General features: G+C 41.6%; 1 protein-coding gene across 1 annotated transcript in view; it reads left to right on the forward strand.

Moving 5' to 3' along the window:
- Positions 1-20,043, forward strand: part of FAM13A (family with sequence similarity 13 member A) — a 121,588-nt gene that overhangs the window by 74,494 nt on the left and 27,051 nt on the right. The window contains exons 7-12 of the mRNA XM_054164930.1: positions 1,186-1,227; positions 8,730-8,774; positions 10,311-10,490; positions 13,283-13,469; positions 16,489-16,565; positions 17,273-17,315. Of these exons, the coding sequence (XP_054020905.1) occupies positions 1,186-1,227; positions 8,730-8,774; positions 10,311-10,490; positions 13,283-13,469; positions 16,489-16,565; positions 17,273-17,315 (574 nt within the window). The remainder of the gene's footprint in view (positions 1-1,185; positions 1,228-8,729; positions 8,775-10,310; positions 10,491-13,282; positions 13,470-16,488; positions 16,566-17,272; positions 17,316-20,043) is intronic.

The raw sequence follows: 20,043 nt of genomic DNA on the forward strand, positions 1-20,043 counted from the left end.
ATCTACTTTGTATCCTTGTTGAAGTTGGTTGGGATATCAGGACTGAGCTCACCTTACCTAGAGTATTAATCTGTATTCTTGCATCCTGTGAACAACCTTGAAGGAGCTGGATGCTCTCACAGTGTAGTACTACCCCAGGACCTGTGGCTGAGTACCTGTGGCAAACGGCTGAGTACTGCTGTGGTCCGAGGCTGCTGAAACAGTGGGGGGAGCAGCAGGGAAAAGCTTGGTTTCCAGTGCCTCTGAGATATGTTACTTTCTGCTTTTGTTTAGTTTGTTCAGCTTCCTTTCTTTCCTGCCTTTCTGCCAAGCTCGCTATGCTCTTCAATTACAAGTCCTCTGGGGACAAAGTGACCTTGGTGGCATTTCCTGTGAGCTTGGAGGAAGACCCTGCAAGGCCAGCCATTTATCTGGTTGGAATGACTAAGTGAAATTTGCTTGAGCCCCTTCTTACAGTTGCATGGTTTTATACTCACTTAAAACAGCAGTCCATCACAGCTTTAAGCCTCAGCATCCCAGCAGCTCATTCTTACCCTTCTGCTGGCACAGACGTGATGAGCAAGATCAGAAAACTGGTTGGCCACTATCTGTAGTTACATTTGCACCAGGTCAGTTGACCCCTGAAGCACTATTTTGTCAGGGTAGCTCCACACCAGCTGATGGTAGCCTCTGATCTCAAGTTTAGGGAGATTTCAGTACCATCAAATCAGCTTTATGATGGCGTAATAAACCTGGGGAATTCCTAGCCTCACGCATTTACACATGCCTGTTTCTTTAGTCTCTCAAGATATCATTTGTTTGGGTTTTTTTCTTAAATTTTATTTTAATAGGCACATTGCTTAGTTCTGCAACAGCAGACAGCAAAAGGCTCTGGTGGGTTTGGTGGTAAAATGCTTTATTATTGCTGTGGGAGTAGTTGTACTGCTGCAGAGCCAGAGTGACTTCTGGCTATCTAGCAGATCTGTTGCACCACATTTATGGACAGTGAGAAATGAGTTGGATTCTTAGGATTTAAGGCATGTAACTTAAAACTTTCTTCCATGAGTACAAGAGGAGGACAAAGAGGTCATGTCACTTCTGTGACAGGTACATTATTTGTTATGTCTGCTTTTTAAGAGTGAGTATCTTGAACTGCAAATACAAGAGCACTGCATGCTAACTTTAAAATCTCTGTTTTGGTTTTAGCTCCCAAGAAGATGAGCGACCTATGTCACCCTTCTATGTGAGGTATTTACTCAATTGTTTTAATTTATTTTTCTATGTGGGATTCACTTGTCATTGCAATTAAATGTGAGAAATGATGCCAGAAATGCAAAACAGACTGTAATCAAACTGAAGATTAATGTTAAGTTCATAACTGTTGCTGTACTGGTGGGATGAATGAGTCTTTGGAGATACAAATTGTTGCAGATGTTTTGTATTTAGAGAGCAGGCTCAGGTTTTAGTGCCAGTCTTATAAATTCTTAATTAGAAGATGGACATTTGTTTCCTCTTTTCTTCAGTTCATTATGTAGCTTAGATGCTCATCACAAGTATCTTAGAATCTGTGGGCACAGGAGAGATTTTTGCCACAAGCTTTGAGGAACTGGCAGCGTGTGCTGCACAGAAAGCACTGAGGAACCAGATGGTGAGTTAGCAGCCCATACAGCAGCTGTTTCTCTGCTGCAGTCCAGAAAAGCAGCAGTGTCTGGGTCCCCAGTGTGCCTGCCTGGAGGGAATGGTGCTCACACTGCATTTGAACAAATTGAGTTTCTTGTTTAGCCAACTGGAGGGCAAAGTCACTGCTTGTAAAAGTGGCCTAATTCTGTTGACATCAGTGCAAGTTTGCTCTGCTTGTTTCACTTGCAGGCTCATTTCCAGTGCTTTCATTTATACTTAGCGGAAGAACAGGAGCCAGGGCAACTAATAGCAAAGGGCTGCAGTGTAGGAAGGGCCAGATATTATAATTGGGTTCTTTGATCTCTGCAGAGTTTAAACAAATGCAAAGAAATCCCTGTGGCGTTCTCTGAGAGCAGTGATATTTTGAATTCTTACAGTGATTTATTAAATTTGATGATTCTCTTGCATATATCCTGTTTATCTTTGGAGCTTGTTTGTTTGTTGTCTTGAATTTTTCTAATGTGAACTACAGGTGTGCATTTCATGCATATTCTTAATATGGAGACTTCCATTAAAAGTGTGCAGAAATGTGGGTCAGTCAGTAGAACAGTTACTTGTCACCTAGCCTGGTTGCATGGTCTTCTCTTCTGCAGTGTCTTTGTGCAGATGTTACCTGGCCTATGCTTCAAAAACTTGCAACTGTCTGAGGAGGTTCTGCCTTTTCCTTTGGGAGATTATTTCACAGCTGCATATGTTCCCTGACACATGTTTTCCCCAGTTTAAATCCCCATCTTGTCTTTCTGATGAAAGTAGTACCCCTCTTTCTTCTACTTTCTGGCTCAATGTGACATTTAAATGATTGTAGTCTTTCATTACACTTCCATCTGTCTTACTGCTCAGAACTGTCCTTCTAAGCTCTTCCCTGGATCATGGAAAAATGATCCAGGAAGGAGATTCTCTTCAGCTGACCTTACTGAGATTGCTAAGGAGATGGGGAGACAGGAGAGCACCTGAGGAAACTGATGTGAAAGCAAGGACATTTCTGGGAGAGAGGGTGCAGGTTTGCAAATTTTAAGTAGAGATGTGGGCATATTAGGATGTGGAATGAAAAAATGAGTGTGTCCTTTGGAATGAAGGGATGTTTTCTGTGGGAATATATCTTTCAATTAGGAAGGGAAAAGTCAGGAATAAACATGTTTGGAAAGTAAAGAAAAGGCTAGTAGGAGCAGAGAAGGAGCAGTACACCTTGCTACGTAAGGCTTTATTGCAAGCTTGTGCCTTTTGTAACATTGCTGAGACATGATTCCCTGTAAATAATGCAACAGCTTGTTAGTCTTGCTGCTATTTATCACGCATCAGAAGTGTGTACTCCTGAGGTTGGTTGCCAAGTGCAGTTAATTTGGCAGGAGAGCTGGTGCTGCCTAGGCACTTCATAGTGCTCCAACAACTGAGAACTTGAGTGGGTAGCCAGTTTTTTCCATGCAGCTTTGAATGTTCTAATTGTTGCCCCAGAGCTGCAGATGACATGTAGGAATTGCATTTTGCACCATGGAAAAGGAAGGGGAGACTGTCACATTTAGCTGTCTGATGGTTAAATCTATTTGTATTGCCACCAGTTATAGTTCCATAGTTTGAAATACTGTTCCAGCAATCCTTCAAGTGAATCATGAGAGCAGAGAGCAGTCACTGCTGCATTTTTACAGTAGTTCCATACATGTAATTGTGGAACAAGAGTTTTCTAGCTTCCAGACACTGCATAGTACTTGTCCTTTGCCAAACTGAAGAAGTATCATGTCCCTATATATACCAGTTTCACTAGGATCAAACCAGAGACTTGATTCTAGTGCTGCATCATATCAGCTAGCAATGGAGATGTCTCCCTGGATGCTACTTTTAACCATAAGGCAATGCTCAAGGTGTTAACTTTCAAGTCAGAACTGTCAGAATGCCCCCAATACACTATTTCTTACAACGGCACGGAGTTGGGGTTGTGGATTTGTTAGCATTTTTTTCTAGACATTGGGGAAGTGATGACCAAGTGTAGCATTAATCACCACTGCTGTTCTGTCATTAATGGTACAAGAGTAAGTGGTAAACAAGGTCAAATGTAGCAAAGGTTCATCAGGAGAGGCAACACCAGTACAAGCAATTTTTTTGTTGTTTTTGTAAGGCTTTCTAGAGAGGGGAAGAAAAGGAGCATACCTAATCCAGTTGATGTCAGCAAAATAGGTTCTCTCATGCTGCCAGTGTGGAGAAGGTGAGCATTAGTACTTAGAGCTTAAAGATGGGTAGGGAGGTGAGTCCTTAGAAGGATTGCTAGTAGGAAAAGGAGGAGGATTGCTAGCAGAGCTCCTGTCATTTTTTACTTTTTGTTTTACCTTAACAGCCACTGGCATAATAAAATGGAACCTTGCTCCTGAATTGGGCAGATAGCAAAAATTCAGGAGGAGTGAATGGAATGGAGTGAGGTGTGATAAGATATAGGATGATTGAGATAGATAGATCTATAAAGATAGGCATTAAATACAAGATACAGGATGAATAATAGCATAGGTAATAGTCATACACCTCAGGGATAGTAATGCAAATCTGTGGGGGGAGTTCCTCGCATTGGAAATGCTGGGGAAGAAAAGGACATGGGCATACTTGTTAGTGGGGGATGGAAGGGAAGAATGGAATCAGTATTCAACTTGAAGTAATCATATGACAGTGGATGTATGAAGTAGTCTAGTAGGTCTGATGACTAATTTACTAGTGATCTAGTAGGAGGGAGGTTTCCCTGCCCATGGCAGGGAGATTGGAACTGGATGATCTTTAAGATCCCTTCCAACTCAAACCATTTTATGAGTCTGTGATTTTCAATATATTTAGAGGAAGTATGGATGCCCTTGTAGCAGTCAGTACAGTTTCAATAACTTGTGTTCAAATGGCATTAGGTTTGTAAAGATGATTAAAGAACCAAGCAGACTTACAAGATGGAGAAGAGAGTGAGGAGAGGAACTGGAGTACACATATTTCCTCTGAATTTTAGACAGAGGAGAGATTTTTCACTTTAAGTAACAAAACTGATGCAAAAGAAAATGTGTATAAACAGGCTATGAATAAATTTGGGCAGAAAATTTAGACATATTGCAGCTGGACTCCTCTTTTGTTGAGCATTTCAAGGATGAGGATCAGTTGTGAGATTTGAATTCACTCACCTGCTGGTGACCAGGGTTATCCTCTCCCTCCCTGTACTCCTTAGTAAGACAATTTGTTGACTCAGCTGCGCTTAATACCAGGCAAAGAGATTTCTGCAATGTTAAAAGAGGAAAACCTTGCTCGTTGAACGATTGCTCCAGGAAGTCGTGCCTGAAGGGCATTTGTGTTCCAGCGTCTTTTGTAACAAAACCTTGCAGTAGAGGGACTTGAAATTGTTAAAAAGTGTGGCACTGCTCCTTATATAATTCTGTAGTCAGACTGTGAATGCCAGCTGTGCTGTGTAATTAGTACTGAGAAACAGTGTGCAGTGTCAGGTAATGAAGCAGCATCTGGCAACAGCTCACGTAGATTCAACTTGTGCAATGAATTTTTAGAAGACTGGGAATCTGCAGTGGTGCTTTATGCTGGTGTATGCCTTAGATTTAGTCACATATATGGTTTCAGAGGAATTTCCTCATGAGTGCATTCTGAGATGAACCAGAGTGATATTATGGGGCAGGGGGAAGGCAAAAGCTTTGTAGTGTGGAGCTTCCTTGTTAATGTGCAGAATGTTAGCCTGAAATTAGTATGAGAGCTGACACCACAAGCGGTGCCAGAAGTTGCCCATCAGCATAGGGCAAGGTGTTGGAGAATTTCACCTGGTTTAGTACTTCTTGAAGTACAGATATCCTGCTGGCAGTATTCAGTGCAGCTGACCATTTTCTCCTTTCAACAGTTGTTATTTGAGACAACTCCTATTACATAATAGAATTCCTATATTCTTGGCCCATAGTGTATTGGGTAAGATGTTTTAACTGTTTCCTCAGGTTAATTTTCTGAAGAAACTGAAAAATCTTATTCTAGATTTTGAGCCTGCTCAGAAATTTGCTAGGCTGCCTTTCCACATTGAACCTCATGCTGGATGGGACATGCCATAAGAGCTCCTGAGGCCCATAGAAGTGCTGGGTCCTTTTACAAGTCGTGATTACACTGTGTGATGTACATTAATGTCCTGCATCACATCAGCACTGGTAGAAAATAATCCCCATACTGCTGGATGCCCTGCCCACAGTGTCCATCCATGATGCAGGCCTGAGACCCCCAAGGAGTACTTCCCTTCTGTATAGACCAACCTGCACAGATAGCCCATCCTTATTCACTGCTACAAATCAGGTAGTGGCTAAGAATCCACTTCAGAGTTGTCTCTGTGCCAAGCAGTAGGTGTCAGTGTGCACCCAGCATGCAGAGTGATCCCAGTGCAAGGAAAAAGCAGGAACCCTGAAGAACACAAGCCAATTGCTTTTAGTGAGGTTAGTTTTCTATGTGGTGAGAAGGCAGGGTCAAATATAATGTGCCACATTTAACAGGATAATTTGATCTCAGCTTCTGAAAGTGTGAAGGTGCTGAGAAAGCATTTAAAGTATGTGCTCTGTGTGATGGGACATCCCAGTAATTAAGAGTACATATCTTTATTTTTAAATTCACTGTTTTCATATTTTATGTGCTATGTTCATATTTTATGTATCCTTCTCTTTGGGGATTGTGTTAAATTAAGTAGCTGTCAAAAGAGATCCCACATAAAGCTGTGCTACTGCATGTCACAGCATGAAACAGTTGTGGAGAGTGAACAGTGTTTAGATTATATAAATTCCAGTGAAAAAGGAATTTCCTAGGTCATGGGCTCAAGTAATACATTCAGGAGGACTTCAGAAATTTCCCACCTTAAGTGTCAAAGCCATCTAAACATCCTCTTGTTTTGCTGAAGTGGCAAAATGGTAAGAAGGTTTTGCATTCATTGAGGCTTACTTATTGTTGTGCTTGGCTTAAAAAAACCAAACCGACCAAAACCAAACAGCAACAAAACAAGGGGGGAAAAAACTGTGCTTCCAGAATCAAGGAGATTAATTGTAAATAAATCTCAGCAATGAGTAGCCTTAGTTCCAGGTTGCTCCTATACAGGCCATTAAGCATCGTCAGGAATTAATTTATTGACTTCTTAAATCACAACCCAGTCTGGGAAAATATTATGCCAGTAAGTCAGTTCACACTGGTTGATGTTTTTACTTTGCCTTTTTAATACCTGGATGCTAATACATTTTAATCAATAGTGCCTTGAGTGAAAAGAACAGGAGAGAGGTATTGATTTCCATCTCAGTTATTTGTCTGCTGTCACAAGGTGACATCTATCCAGACCAAACAGTGCAGGTATTATGCGCTCTGATCTTTTAAGCCTAGAGAGTATTAATTAGGAGTGGAAGGGAGAGTAAATACGCTGAAAGATGAAAATATCACTTTCTTACACATGAGATTGAAACAGAATGGGAGAAGAGGCCATGCAGGAAGAGTTTACCTTGCATGCAAAGCAAGATATTATCCAGAGCTGATGCAGCACCTCAGAAAGTGAGCAAAAGAATTCAGTAAACAAGTTTGACAACACTGGGAAGTGCTAGAGGTCAGACTTCTCAAAAGGAAAAGTATGGGGGGTTATAAGAAGCCAATTCAGAAGTTTATGGTGCTTCACATAGCTGAAAGTAAAAGTCCCCAGCACTGGGAGACTTTCCAGTTACTTTCTGTCACCCAAGGAGAACCTTTCATTTCTGTCAAAAGTTGCATGCTCTGCAGCAGCTGTATAATTTAATAAAGATAATCAAGCTTTGGAGATAATTGACCATATGTATTAGTGAAATGAAGCAGACATGAGGAGAAAATAATTAACCAAAGCAGAACATGAGTTCTCATTGTCCAGATGATTTACTGACTAAAGCAGCCCTTCTAAGGCAGCTACCTGCACAGATGGGCATGCCAAGAGGGCTCTTCTGGGCATGGTTCTAGTCACCTGCTCAGTGAAGCATAAATCCAGAGGCAAAGTGACTTTTGCCACCCAGTAAGTTTGAAAAGCCCTGCATAATACACTGTCTGGTTGCTCTTCTGGACTGTGAAATCGTAGAATGGTCTGGCTTGGAAGGGACCTCTGAAGGTCATCAGTGCATGAATTGTATCTTATAACATGGTTTTGTCTACCACACTAGTATCTTCCTTGCTAATCTGTCTCCCATGGGAGGTGAGATCTTAAAAAATAGTTTCAGGCTGGAAAGAGATTAAATAGGTTTATTGGGATATATCAGCTACTTGTACTGCAAATTCCTGTACTGATAAGGTGATGAGTGGAAATGAAACTCCTAGGCTTGTAATGTATTTAGCAAAGATCACAGGAGGGATGAATAGGCAGAAAGCATCACCTTATCTGCAGAGCTGAGCCAGCATGGAGGAAGAGGAGGCAGGGTGGGACTCAGCTTGGCAGAGGAAGGAAAGCTGTGCAAGGTGGCACATCAACTTAAAGGCATTTAAACCGCAAGCACCGACACCTACAGTCTCATCAGCTCTTCCTGAGCCCGAAAACCAACAGAGGGAAAAGGGAATGATAGCATACATTTTTGAAAAAGAAAAAAGGAAAGCTAAGAACATGAATGTCAGAGAGTGGCAGGAGAGCTGTGCAGAGCCTGTATTTTGCTTTTGTCCTCATTGATATTTAAAGATTCTTAAATATTAAGTCCCCTTTCACAGTATGCATTTTCAAGTTGGCCTCAAAAGGGGGGAACTTTTGTGACAGAGCTAAAACAACCTGCAGCAACATAAAGCCCCAAAGAGAGCAAAAAGTTCTGCAAGATGCTGAGATCTAACTTCCTATTAGACCTTGGCCTACTGCAAGGGAATGACAGGGAAACTTATTCTTGAGGACGTTGGCATTGTCAAAATGTGCCGTGTCACCGTGTGAGTGAAAATTCTTTAGTGGGAAAACTTGTGCCATATGCATGCAATTGTTGCTGAGAGGGCTCAGAGCTTTAAATCTGAGTGCTGCAAATAGCAAGGGGGTTTAAGACCTTATCATGATAATTAAATCTAACTTTCTCTTTGTTTTTGTTTTGTTTTGTTTTTTCTCTTTTACACAGTACCCACATGTCACAAGTCAGTAGTAACATTCCTGCTACAGGAGAGTAAGTGTCTCTTTTACGGTTTTGTAGCTGCCTTCTTTGTATAGTGGAGCTTTTTAAAGTATCTCCAGTTTTCCTTCGGTTTCTCTTCAAGGGTTCTTAGACAAGCAAAATAAAGACAGTGTTTCCCAAATCATAACATCTGCAATGATAGATCGCTTCTTCTGAAGAATTTTCAGGCTCTTGGTTCTTTCCTCACAGTGTGCTTACAATGTTTGGGTTAGGCAAGACTTGCACACGTAAAGAAACCATTCACTCTGTGTCATCCTTCTGCTCTTGATTGCTCCTTTTTGTATCCCAGCAGAGGACAGGGCTTGACCTCACTACCATGCCTTGGAGTAGCAGAGCTAATGAGTTGGCTGCCTTACCAGAGCTGGAAATTCCCAGTGAGTGATGGTTTTGCAGAACTGATCCTTCAAATATGTGAAACTCAGCCATACTTACTTAGTTAAACCATGTGGGGCTTTGCAGTTACTAAAATCTTTTGACTTTTCTGGGAACTGCAGTCTCAACAGACTTAGAGCTCTAGCAACTTAGCAATAACTTTTGTAAATTCTATGCAGAAGTAAGCCCAGGTACAGGTTCCCATGCTCACAGCTGCTCAGTTGAAAATTAACCAGCAAATTCTGCAACTAACTTTTTAATTAAGGAAAAAGCACTAGAAGCTATGAATGGACTTTGGACAGGCGTCTTTGAAAAACACATTCTTCAGCACACTACTTAACACATTGCAGGAAACAGGGATGAACATAAATATGTTTCCAAATGGTCTTTTCATTAATAAAAAATACTTGGGTTTTGCCCATTAAAAAATCCTATTGTGAAGGAAGGAAATATTACAAGAAAATATCAGTATTGTAATGAAGATTTGATAGTGTTGAAAGTTCAAGTAGTCTCACATCTTCAACTGACGCAACTGCAGAGGGTCCCTTACTGTGGCTTGTGTGGAAACACTCTTACTGCAAGTGGGCATGATGATGATCTCACACCAGAGTAAGTTATGGCCAACTGTGGATGCATTCGTAGCACAAGAACAGTGTGGAACGAGCGTGAACTAAGAACCAAATCCATGCTTGGTCACCTGGTTAAAGTATATGAGGAGCTTATATTGAGGTACTGTTTGCCTGTTCTCATCCCTCAGTGATCCTTTGCCTTACCAAGCTTGGACTGCACAAGAGACCTGACTGGTGTGAGCATGGCAGGGTATCAAATACAATTTGAATACAATTTGAGGGTGAAAGTTAGGCACCAATGTCTATATATGAAGTAAGGAAAAATGTCTGATTTACTGAAGGTTCAAACATCCCTAAAATTAAAAAAGAGCAAGATGAATTGTGAAGGCTCAGCTCTTCTGAGGGACCTCAACATCAAAGTGATGATTTGGGATTAGCTTTTTGCAGTGTCACAGCCACAGGACATGTCATACTGCCTTGCCATCATAAAACAGAATCCTCAGATACCCTTGCTTTATTTAATGTTGCAGAGAGGGAGCTCCACAGAGTCTTTGAGCTCAATTGACCTTATTTTTCGGCTTGACAGGTATTTAGAGAAGACAATCCGCTCAGCCGTGGAGCAGCATCTCTTTGATGTTCATGGCTCAGGCGGCCAGAGTTCAGAGGACTCTGAATCGGGAACATCTTCAGCCTCTTCTAATGTGTCTGCCAGGCAGAGGAGGCGACATCACAAAGAGCAGGAGGAAGCCCGGAGAAACAGAGACATGTACGAGCCTGACTTCTTTGTTTTGGAAAGTATATTTGATTAAGCGTGCCCTAGCCGTGCCCTTTTATCAAGGCAATGCTTAGCTCTGTTACAAAGTTCACTGCCCCTTGCCCTGAGCTGAAAGTGCAGAGTGGGTTGCAGTACCCGTGCAGCATCCATTGCATCAGCCAGAGCTGGGAAACATGGAGTTTATTATAGGTCATGGAGTGGGACAGTGTGATAAGAATCTGGGTTTTTTATGCAGTACAGTAGAATTTTTACTTAGAGTATTTGGAATGGTTTGATTTCTTGCAGTAGTGGACATTCCCAAGCAGTTGATCTTGTTGCTTGTAACTTTCTTTAGATAAAAACATTGGGTTTAGCTGTTTTTCTGAATTCAGGACATCTTGAAAAATAAGATCAAGTTCCCCTTTTATATGTGGAGGCACAGCTTACGTTTAGGTTTATTAAGATTTGGGAGTTTGTCTGAAAGCAGGAAAATCTTCCTACTGTTCAATCAGCATTTCAAGAAATTCTGTCCACCCTTTTACACAAAGTTTAAATATGATGTAGTGGTGAATTTTGTTAAATGTCCATCAAAGAGTAAAAATAATACCTATTTTTCCTTTCATATTCCTCTACTTGTGGCATACACTGTGCAGTACAAAGGTATCACCACCACAGCTGTAAATGCTTAACCAAGGCATCTTTGAGGAACTGTAGCTACAGACGTTGCAAGGCTATGATCAGTGCTTACACAGCTTTAACACAGCACTAGTTCTCGTAAAGCATGTGTATACTTGACTATAGTATTGGATTGCTGGGATTTCAAGTCAGAATCCAGAATAAATGTGTCTCTGTTTTTTTCTGGGTGCTGCATTCCCCAAGTCCTTTTGGATCTGCACCTTTTTATACAAAGCCACTTTTATACAGGTACATAACTATCAGTACCTTGTGTTACTATCACACCTATGCTGTTTCCCAAAATGTGTCAATGCTACTGTTGTAAAAAAGCCATAGTTACCAAATGAGAAGCCATTCCCGGACTGAATGAAACTATGCTCTGAAAATGGATGGGGAAATTAGCACTTGCAAGTCACCAAATACCTGGCAGAAACTCTGAAGTAGTTTTTCTTGTTCAGTAACCCTGCTGACAGGCTTCTCAGGTAAGTAGGTCAGAGACTGGCTAGTGTACGTGTTGGGAAGCATACAGCACTGCAGGGCTTTTTTTACCAACATTGTGTTACAGAGCTTCCTTTAGACGTGGCTGACACGGTTGCTCAGGTTCAGTCTGCAGGCTGGAACCAAGGATTGAAAGCACATCAGAAATTTTCAGTGCTGGCTGGGGCTCAAATGGTCTTCTTGGTTGTCTTAGGTTAGACTACTGGACCGCCTTTGGGTGAATTATCAAAATCCAAAACCTCTTTCTGTTGTTGTGAGTGACTTCATCTCCTCGCCTCGTGATGGGTCACAAGAGGATTTGTAATGTCACAAGATGGGACTTTAGATAGGAAGGGCATTTATCATCAAAATACATATATGAGCTGCCAGGCTTTGCAGATTACGTGATCTGCAGGCTATGAAGGTGTAATTGATCTTCTTAGGGGTTTTTAAAAGCTTCCACAAAGGTAAATGTGTTATCTTACAAGTTTAATCATAGATTTGTAATACCTCTTTGTATCTCTCTTCTACCAACAAATCCTAGAGATTCGTGGTCTAGAAAATCACCAAAACTTTCTGGGTTTGTTTCTGATCTCAACACTTGGTCATTCTGGCACTGTCCAGATGCTGCAGCATAACTGTGTTGTTGCTTTTTGGTTTTGTTTTTTTTTGTCACATCAGTGCAGTCTAGATAAATTCTCCCACTCTTTGTGAGAGCAGGCTTTGGAATTGCACAGCAATGTGTAAGACAGTTGCACATACAACAGTTAGCAAACATTGTAGTTTCAATGTCAAGTGTAAGCAGCCTGCCTTTAGCCTCCAGCACGGTCAGATGTTGAAGAATGGAGTATATTCTCCGGTTTCCATAATGTAGTGAAGTATTGTGTATGTTCATCTTCATTATTGCACAAATTAGAGGTAAGAATACTAAACAGATTGTGAAGGGAAAACTGCATGCTGAAGATCTAGCAGTCTAACTGCAGGGCAAGATAAGCCATACACCAGGCACCTGGAAAACATATGTGAACCCTGCTAGCCTGGAGTCCCAGCTAGTGCATCACGTGCTGACAGAGCTGAACAGTCCTAACAGCTGTGTTGCCTCTGCAAAGGTGCATTCCCTTTTCTGTTTTGTGTCATTCCCAAACAGGGGTCAAACATCTGGCTAAAGCCGCAGTCCTGCTCTTGCATTTGAGAATTTGAGTAAGAGGGCAAATTATACAGGGTCATGTGCCAAAGGAGATCCTTGGACTGCAGCTGTGAATCACTTTTCTAAATTAAAAGCATGTGTCTCAAAGGAAAATATGTTGCCTATTCTGTATAAAAATACCACAGCCAGCTAGGAGCTAGTCCAGCTTCCATGTGAAGTCACTGGGATTACCAGTGTTTGCCTTAGTGGGAAGTTAATCAAGTCGCAAAGGTTGATCCTCACAGCTTTCTCACCTGAAGTATATACACCTGGCTTTCACTCTTCAGTGGGCTTTAGCATGGCAGAGCATGTGTTACTGCTGCAGTAGGAAGAACCAGAGATACAGGTACTGTATCTGGATGTTTCTGGATCTGCAGCAGTCATTATGATGCATTTCTCTGTTGCCACCATAAATGTAGCAGGTGAGCATTGTAAACACCTTGTTGTGATGTGCCTTTATTTTTAGGGAAGTCGTCAACAAAGAAAACATTCCATCTGGATTTGGCAATCTTGAAGACTGTATTCTAGCTGCTCAAGAAGTAGAAAAAATGCAAGAAAACAGCTCTGGATACCTTAGTGAAAGGAATAAACCAAAACGGCAGAAATCCAGCACCAAGCTCTCAGAGCTTAATGACAACCAGGACAGTCCTGTGGTAAGCTGGCCCGCTGTACTGTACCATGCCTAGTGGGAAAAAGTCTTTTTTATTTCTGTGCACATTTGGTTCCCTTGAGTAGCCGTTTTTTGCCTACAACACAAGCATAAGTGACTGTTTGGAACTGTAGGGAACACTGGAACACACACTGGTAATCTTTGTGATGGAGGAGATTGAATACTGAGAAGTCATATTTCTGTTATGACCCTCTTATTCCATCTAGTAATTTTCTTCTTCCACAACTTTTTGCCTCTTTTTTTTTTTATTTTTTCCTCTGAATACAGTGAAGCATTTTGGAAAGACAAAAAGGAAGTCTTTTTTCCCAGTTTTTCAAAAAATTTTGCATATAGGTTTACTTGTTTAGGGCAAGTTTATTTTTTCATATTCCTGCTAAGCTCTGAAAACAGATCACAAGTGACTTCTTGGTAATGAGATGTCAAAGGTGTGTTATGCTTTTTTTTCCCCTAAAGGCTGTAGTGGTACTGTGGCTTTGGCAGTTTGCAAAACACATTTGGAGTGTGCTGGTCAAAAAGACAATCCATCTAGCTACCTTTTATTTATAAATGGCACTGATACAATGTCCTGAATATCTGGAATGCTGTTCACTTTGTCCAGCATATTCTTGTGTGATCTTCCCAGTAGAAGACAGTTGGCCAGCTTTTACAAGCTGTAGAATAAAACTGATGCACCCTCCTTCCCTCTCAAGCAAACCAGACACCAGATATAGTGTCAGCAATTAAGAAACTGTACTGTGCTTTGGCTCAGGGTCTGCAGACAGTGTCAAAAGTGCTGCGCATCCCAGCACCTGGCACCAGGCATGCATTACACAGCTACTACTAACAGTGAAAACTGTCTGAAAAGACTGTCCTTCCAACCTGTGGAACATTTCCTTCAGCTGCACTTGATTAAATTTTAGAGCCTGCGATGAGGGAGTTCTTTAATGCGGCACTGTGTTGGGATTCGTTTTGTTCCGGTCACAAAATAGGAACAGTTATAGGTTGCGCTTGGTTTTAGTGCTCAGTATCAGTAACCTGCTTATATGATAGACACACTCTCACTTTGGGTCTTTGCTTACAGGAGTGGACTTTAACATAGGCAAAAGTCAAGTATCACAGTACATTAGAGGTTTGAAAGGACCTCAAAAGATCACCAGGTCCAGGCCTCCTGCCAAAGCAGGATCACTTAGAGTAGTCCACACAGGAATGCCTCCAGACCGGTTTTGGATGTGTCCAGAGAAGGACACATTCACACAACCGCTCTGGGCAGCCTGTTCCAGTGCTCCATCAACCTCACTGTAAAGAAGTTTCTCCTCATGGCAAGGTGAAATCTTCTACATTCAAGCTTGAACCTGTTGTTTCTTGTCTTTTATTACTGTGCACCATCCCAAAGAGCTTGGCCCCCTCCACTTCTACTCTTTTCTGCACCTCTTCTCTGTGCCTGTGGAGTGTAAAAGTCATTTAAATGTAAATTAGAATTTGAGTGGGGATTTGGGTAAAGAAAGACTGACAAAAGTGCAGACCTGAAAAATGTATGTGAAGTCTTAAAATGTCCTCAATCTTACCTGTGTCCGTTGCACTTTGCCCTGCCCCTCATTTTTGGGTCTCTTGAGAGACAAATGCTGAAAGAAACATAAAATGGAGTAACCTTGCACAAAACCCACTTTGTCCAAGATGACTGTGTAGTTTTTGCTTGGTTTGCTAGAGCAAGTGTTACAGTGGCTGTGTTAACTGGGACTATCGTTATGAAACAGCTTGCACAGAGCACAGCCTTTCTGAAGGGTAAAGGCTGCTTTTTAAGTTTTCATGAGTGCACTTTTTCATACTTGCACTTCAGAGATTGCCAGCAGGATGTGTGATTGTTTAGCTTTCTTTTGGCTGCATCTTTACACTTCAAATAACCGAAGTTAAGCTACCTGCTTGGAGTATCAAAGGACATACCCTGCACCTTAACATTTACTAATAGACCTTCATCACGTAAACAGGTTTGTGATGTTGCATCTTCTTAGTCACCATTTTCTGAGCCTTCCTGCTTTTCAAAGCCTACAAGAATATGTAGGACAGTGTGTGGAAGCTCTCCTCTTAGCTGTCCAATTGCATCTGACTCAAAAGCATAAGTCAGCAGTGGAAAGTGTCAGTTCCACTTACTCTCCTGAGCAAGCCAACCACGAAGCATTAAAACCTTATAACTGCATTTCAGATACATGATAGCCAGGTACCAGTCTGACTTGATGAATCGTAGTATGCAAGGTTGAAAGACTGCACAGTATGCAAGGCTGCAAGACCTTATGGGGCTGGAGGGAGAGGGTTGTGCCTGCCCCAAGAAGTCTGTGCACGCTGTTCACAGGGCCAAAGCAGAACCCACGTGCCATTTTACTGACTGACTTCCTCCTACTTAAGAGGGACTTGCCTAAAAACCAGGGTAGAGAACGTCCTGGACACATGGCAACGTGGCTTATCTTCACAATTCTTTCTCAAAATCTTAAAGGACACCAGTGCTAATGTTCCTAATTGTAGCCAAGACAAATTTCAGAACAAGTTGTCACAATCGAGTGGATTTCTTGCTCTACATTCACATTAGTGCAACCTTAACATTACCTCTGTGCATGTGGTAGTGTCTTTGCATACTTCTGCCTGCTTAAGAAAAAACTAAGCATGGATTTGGCTGAGAAGGGGAGTATTTTCTTAAGATAAGCATAAGGAGTTTTGCTGGTAAGATGATGATGCTCTCAAGCTCAGCCTGTCTGTCAGTCTGTAAAATGGGAACTGGTGCAGCATTATTCTGTTAGACATTTTGAGGTCGACTAATGAAACAGATAAAGCAGTGAGCAGCTGGGGGGTTTTGCAGGTTGTGGACAATAAAGTGTGGGGGGTTGATTTGTTATAAATGTGCAGCAGGCAGTGGTCTGATTGTTTGGGGTTTTTTATAAGTTCTGATGGATATTGGTGTATCTGATCTGTTTAACGGCCTGCAGCTTGAATCTGTTTCTCTTATGTATCTCACTGCTTTAACCGTATTACAGAGTATGGAAAGCTTTAGCTCATCCAGGCCTATAGACAGAACAGGACCTGATGACATGGAAATTTTATCTGAAGAAAGGTAATTTTGATTTTTTAAATTTTTTTTAAAATATATTGTATGGGGTTTTGTTCCCCTGTTGTTGTAGTACAGCCTAAGAGATTTTGTACTGCAGGCTGTGAGGATGACATTTAGTTGTGCTGCAAAACAGTGCCACCCACCATGATAGCGTCAAAGTAGAACTGTATTGGAGGCCCTCTGTATGTTTCATGGGCTCTGCCCAGCAGCACATGCCATGAGGACTCTTCTCCCTGCCTCTTAGGAATGGCACTGCAGATGTTGATGGTGCAGAATTCAAAAGAAGTCAGCTGTGATGCACCTGAAGCAACACTCTCCACACAGGGGACAGCAGGGCCTGTCTCACCTGCCCTCTGGATTAGGAGTTTTGATTGGGTTTTGATTGGGAGTTTTTACTCTTTTGCAAGAGCTGTGCTCTGCTTGCTTCAGACGACAGTTTCTCACCACAGTTAAGTTTATTGTGAAGGTTGCATTGATTTGAAATAAATTACATGACACTTTTCACAAATAGCTCCTGAGAGAATGCAGAAATACATATTTTAGCAGCCTGAGACACTGCAGCCCAGTGTCCCTTCATTCACTGAATGATTTAGTAAGCGTGAAGCAGTGGCAAGAACCTAAAAAGCTGTACGTGCAGAAGTCTTGCTTGGTTTTGTTACAAGTCTGGTTTTGTGTTTGTAATGTTGGCTTTGTTTTTGTTCTCTTTATAGCAAAGAAAGTGAAAACGACGAGGTTTTCTTCACACACCCTCAGGTTGGTATTTTTTGGGTTTTGTGTTTCGGTTTTGTGGTCTCTAAATGGGCTTTTTAATTAATATAAGCAAGTAGTTAGGCATATAGTTCTGTGAAATTCTGTTTCTCCCAGAGAAATGGAGTTAGCATTTGCTCTTTCTTCCCCTTCCCCCTGCTTTGTATTCACATAATTTAGGGAGCCTCTCCACCAATGAGAAGCTTGGAAGCACCTGCTTCAGTCCCTTTGATCCCTTGCCAAAAAGGGAAGCATCGGTAAAATCAGCTCTTAAAGCAAAGTGACACCAAGTTCCCTTATTAATCATTGCAAACACAGTGTGTTATCTCCCAGAGCAGTAAGATTCTCTTGTCCCTAAAATAATTTGGTCTTTTTATTTATTTATTTATTTTCCCGATGGGGCCTGTTGCCTTTGAACAAAGGTGTCTGTGATCCATTTGTCTTAGAAAACTGGATTGTCTCCTGCTTCTGAGGGTTGGTGGTTGGGATAAGATTTCAGAAGGGAAAATGTGATGTTCATGGCAACACTTTTTTCATCAGCTTTCCATTTCTGCTCAGCAATCATCTGCATTTGCTTTCTGATGTTTGTTATCTAACTGTTCGGCAAAGCAAAGGTCAGGGTTGGGTTAGATGAGCACCTTTGCAGTCGTCAGTTCATTTGGGTTTGCTAGAAACAGCTCCAGACAGCCTAGTATTTAAAATACCTCTCCTTCAGTTTGCCACTCGTTATAGAGGAGCACAGTAAAACGGCTGTGGACAATGTCTGGTTTCTTTGGCCATCTGGAATTAGCTGAGAACTGAGAGAATTTTATGCTAGCTCTTTCTTGGGGTCTTGTTTTGTGGTGGGGTTTTCGTTGGTTTCTTTTGTTGTTTTTTGGGGGAAATTGGGGTTGGGGGTTTTGGGGGTTTGAGGCTTTTTGGTTGGCTTTTTAACTAAAAGCCACTATGCATTTGTTGCCTTTGAACAACTTTTTTTCTGGTAGATATTATTTTCACCTAGCAGGAAAGGTAGAAGAGATTATTTGCTAACAGAAGGGCTCTGCCCAGCTGTGTTGTTGGGACAACGAAACATGTAATCTGTGCAAGCGGTGTTTGGTGCAGCCTTTCATCACTGCTCTGACTGGGTTTAGATGGATCTCCTACTTTGTTCCCAGAGGGTCAGTAATCCCCAGTGATCCTGCCCTTGCTTGTGAGTTGTGTTTTCCTGACTGTGGATTTTGCAGCACCTCGTGCCTCACGTACCCACTTGCACCTGGAGAAGGTGCTGTCACTGCCTTGCCACACAATACTCCCATTAAGCTTTTAAATTCTTCTGGGGAGGTATATTTCAATATGAAATCATAATCTTAAAATCTCCTGTAGGAAGAATCTTAAAATTTAGAAATTTAACTGCAGTAGAAGACACAGCTTTAACCCACAGATTGTATAATACAGGAATTACAAGGTCAAGAAAATGCTACATTCCTGTAGGGTAGTTTTACATTCCTTGTCCCTTATAAGCATTTTACTTTGGGCAGCTTAAAGACATGCCCTTTGTAACAAACAACTCATTCAGGATGAGGAAGGGGCAGGGTGTTACTTACTCTTTTCTCTTTATCACTCTGTTTGCAGTCTTGAAGATACTTGAGTAAGGTTATTTGGAGTTTGCCATAGCTGCCAGTTGTGCAAACTCAGGTCTCCATGAAGCATTGAAAAATACCTTGAAACATGTCCCAGATGAATTCTCAGTGCTTTTGTAGCCTTCATAATCTGCTCTTTGAAGTAGCTAAGCTCCAGGATGTAGACTGTGGTTTGAAAAACACAGGTTTCTGGTACCCAGATTTTGATAAGGGAGGGGTGTTTGGAATTCGTACCAACACAGCAACAAGTGTAGAGGGGGATTGGCGTGACTCAGGAGTAAGGCAGCAGAATGGCTGCATTCTTGTACGAGATTGTATTGCCAAGAGGTGCTTAGGGTTGCTTCCTGCTTGTGCTTGTGATGGATAATCAGGTATAGGGGAAGTAAGCCTTTCAAATAAAATGGATTTGAATCTACATGTAATTGAACAGAGCACAAGTTTCTGATCAGAATTCAGAGTTTTCTCTTGCCATTCATTTCTAGGTGCTTGAGATACTCTTTAGGCTGAATCTCCTTCAGAGCAGGGAGAATGAAAGCAGCTGATGTATCTCTAACTTATTTAGCTCTGAAGTTGCTGTACCTGCAAACTATGGCTGCAGAAGCAGCTTCCAAAAAAGCAGAACTCAAGTGCCTAGTTTGAAGATCGTTGTTGTGGTCATGTGTGTATACCCACAGTGCACTGTGACTGCCAGCTGCTACTGCAATAATCAACTTGCTGCCCCTTTGGTTGTAAGAAGTTGTGGCATGTCCACACCTAAAGCACAAGTGTTCTGCCTTATTTCGTTCTTGTCCTGGAGATTGACAACTGGTTGCATTAGGAAATCAAATAGGAAAATAAGCAATGGGAATAATGAATTAGCTACCACTCTGTGGGTTTGGAGTGTTAATGCAAGGAAGGTTAAGCATCTACTTCCTTGAGTCTCCTGGGTTTCAGATTGCCTAATGATTTATTCATTGTATTAAAGCAAAGAGAGGAGAGTAATTGGCTGTGGGCACAGCACAGGCCTGTTTTTAAATAGATTTAAAATACTTCCAACAACTGAAGTGACTTTAGAAGTAAGAAGACATTGCTATGACCTTTCTAATATATCTATAATGGAAATGTTTACCCATCCT

This window comes from Dryobates pubescens, chromosome 1 (genome assembly GCF_014839835.1).
Source record: "Dryobates pubescens isolate bDryPub1 chromosome 1, bDryPub1.pri, whole genome shotgun sequence".
Classification (NCBI taxonomy): domain Eukaryota; kingdom Metazoa; phylum Chordata; class Aves; order Piciformes; family Picidae; genus Dryobates; species Dryobates pubescens.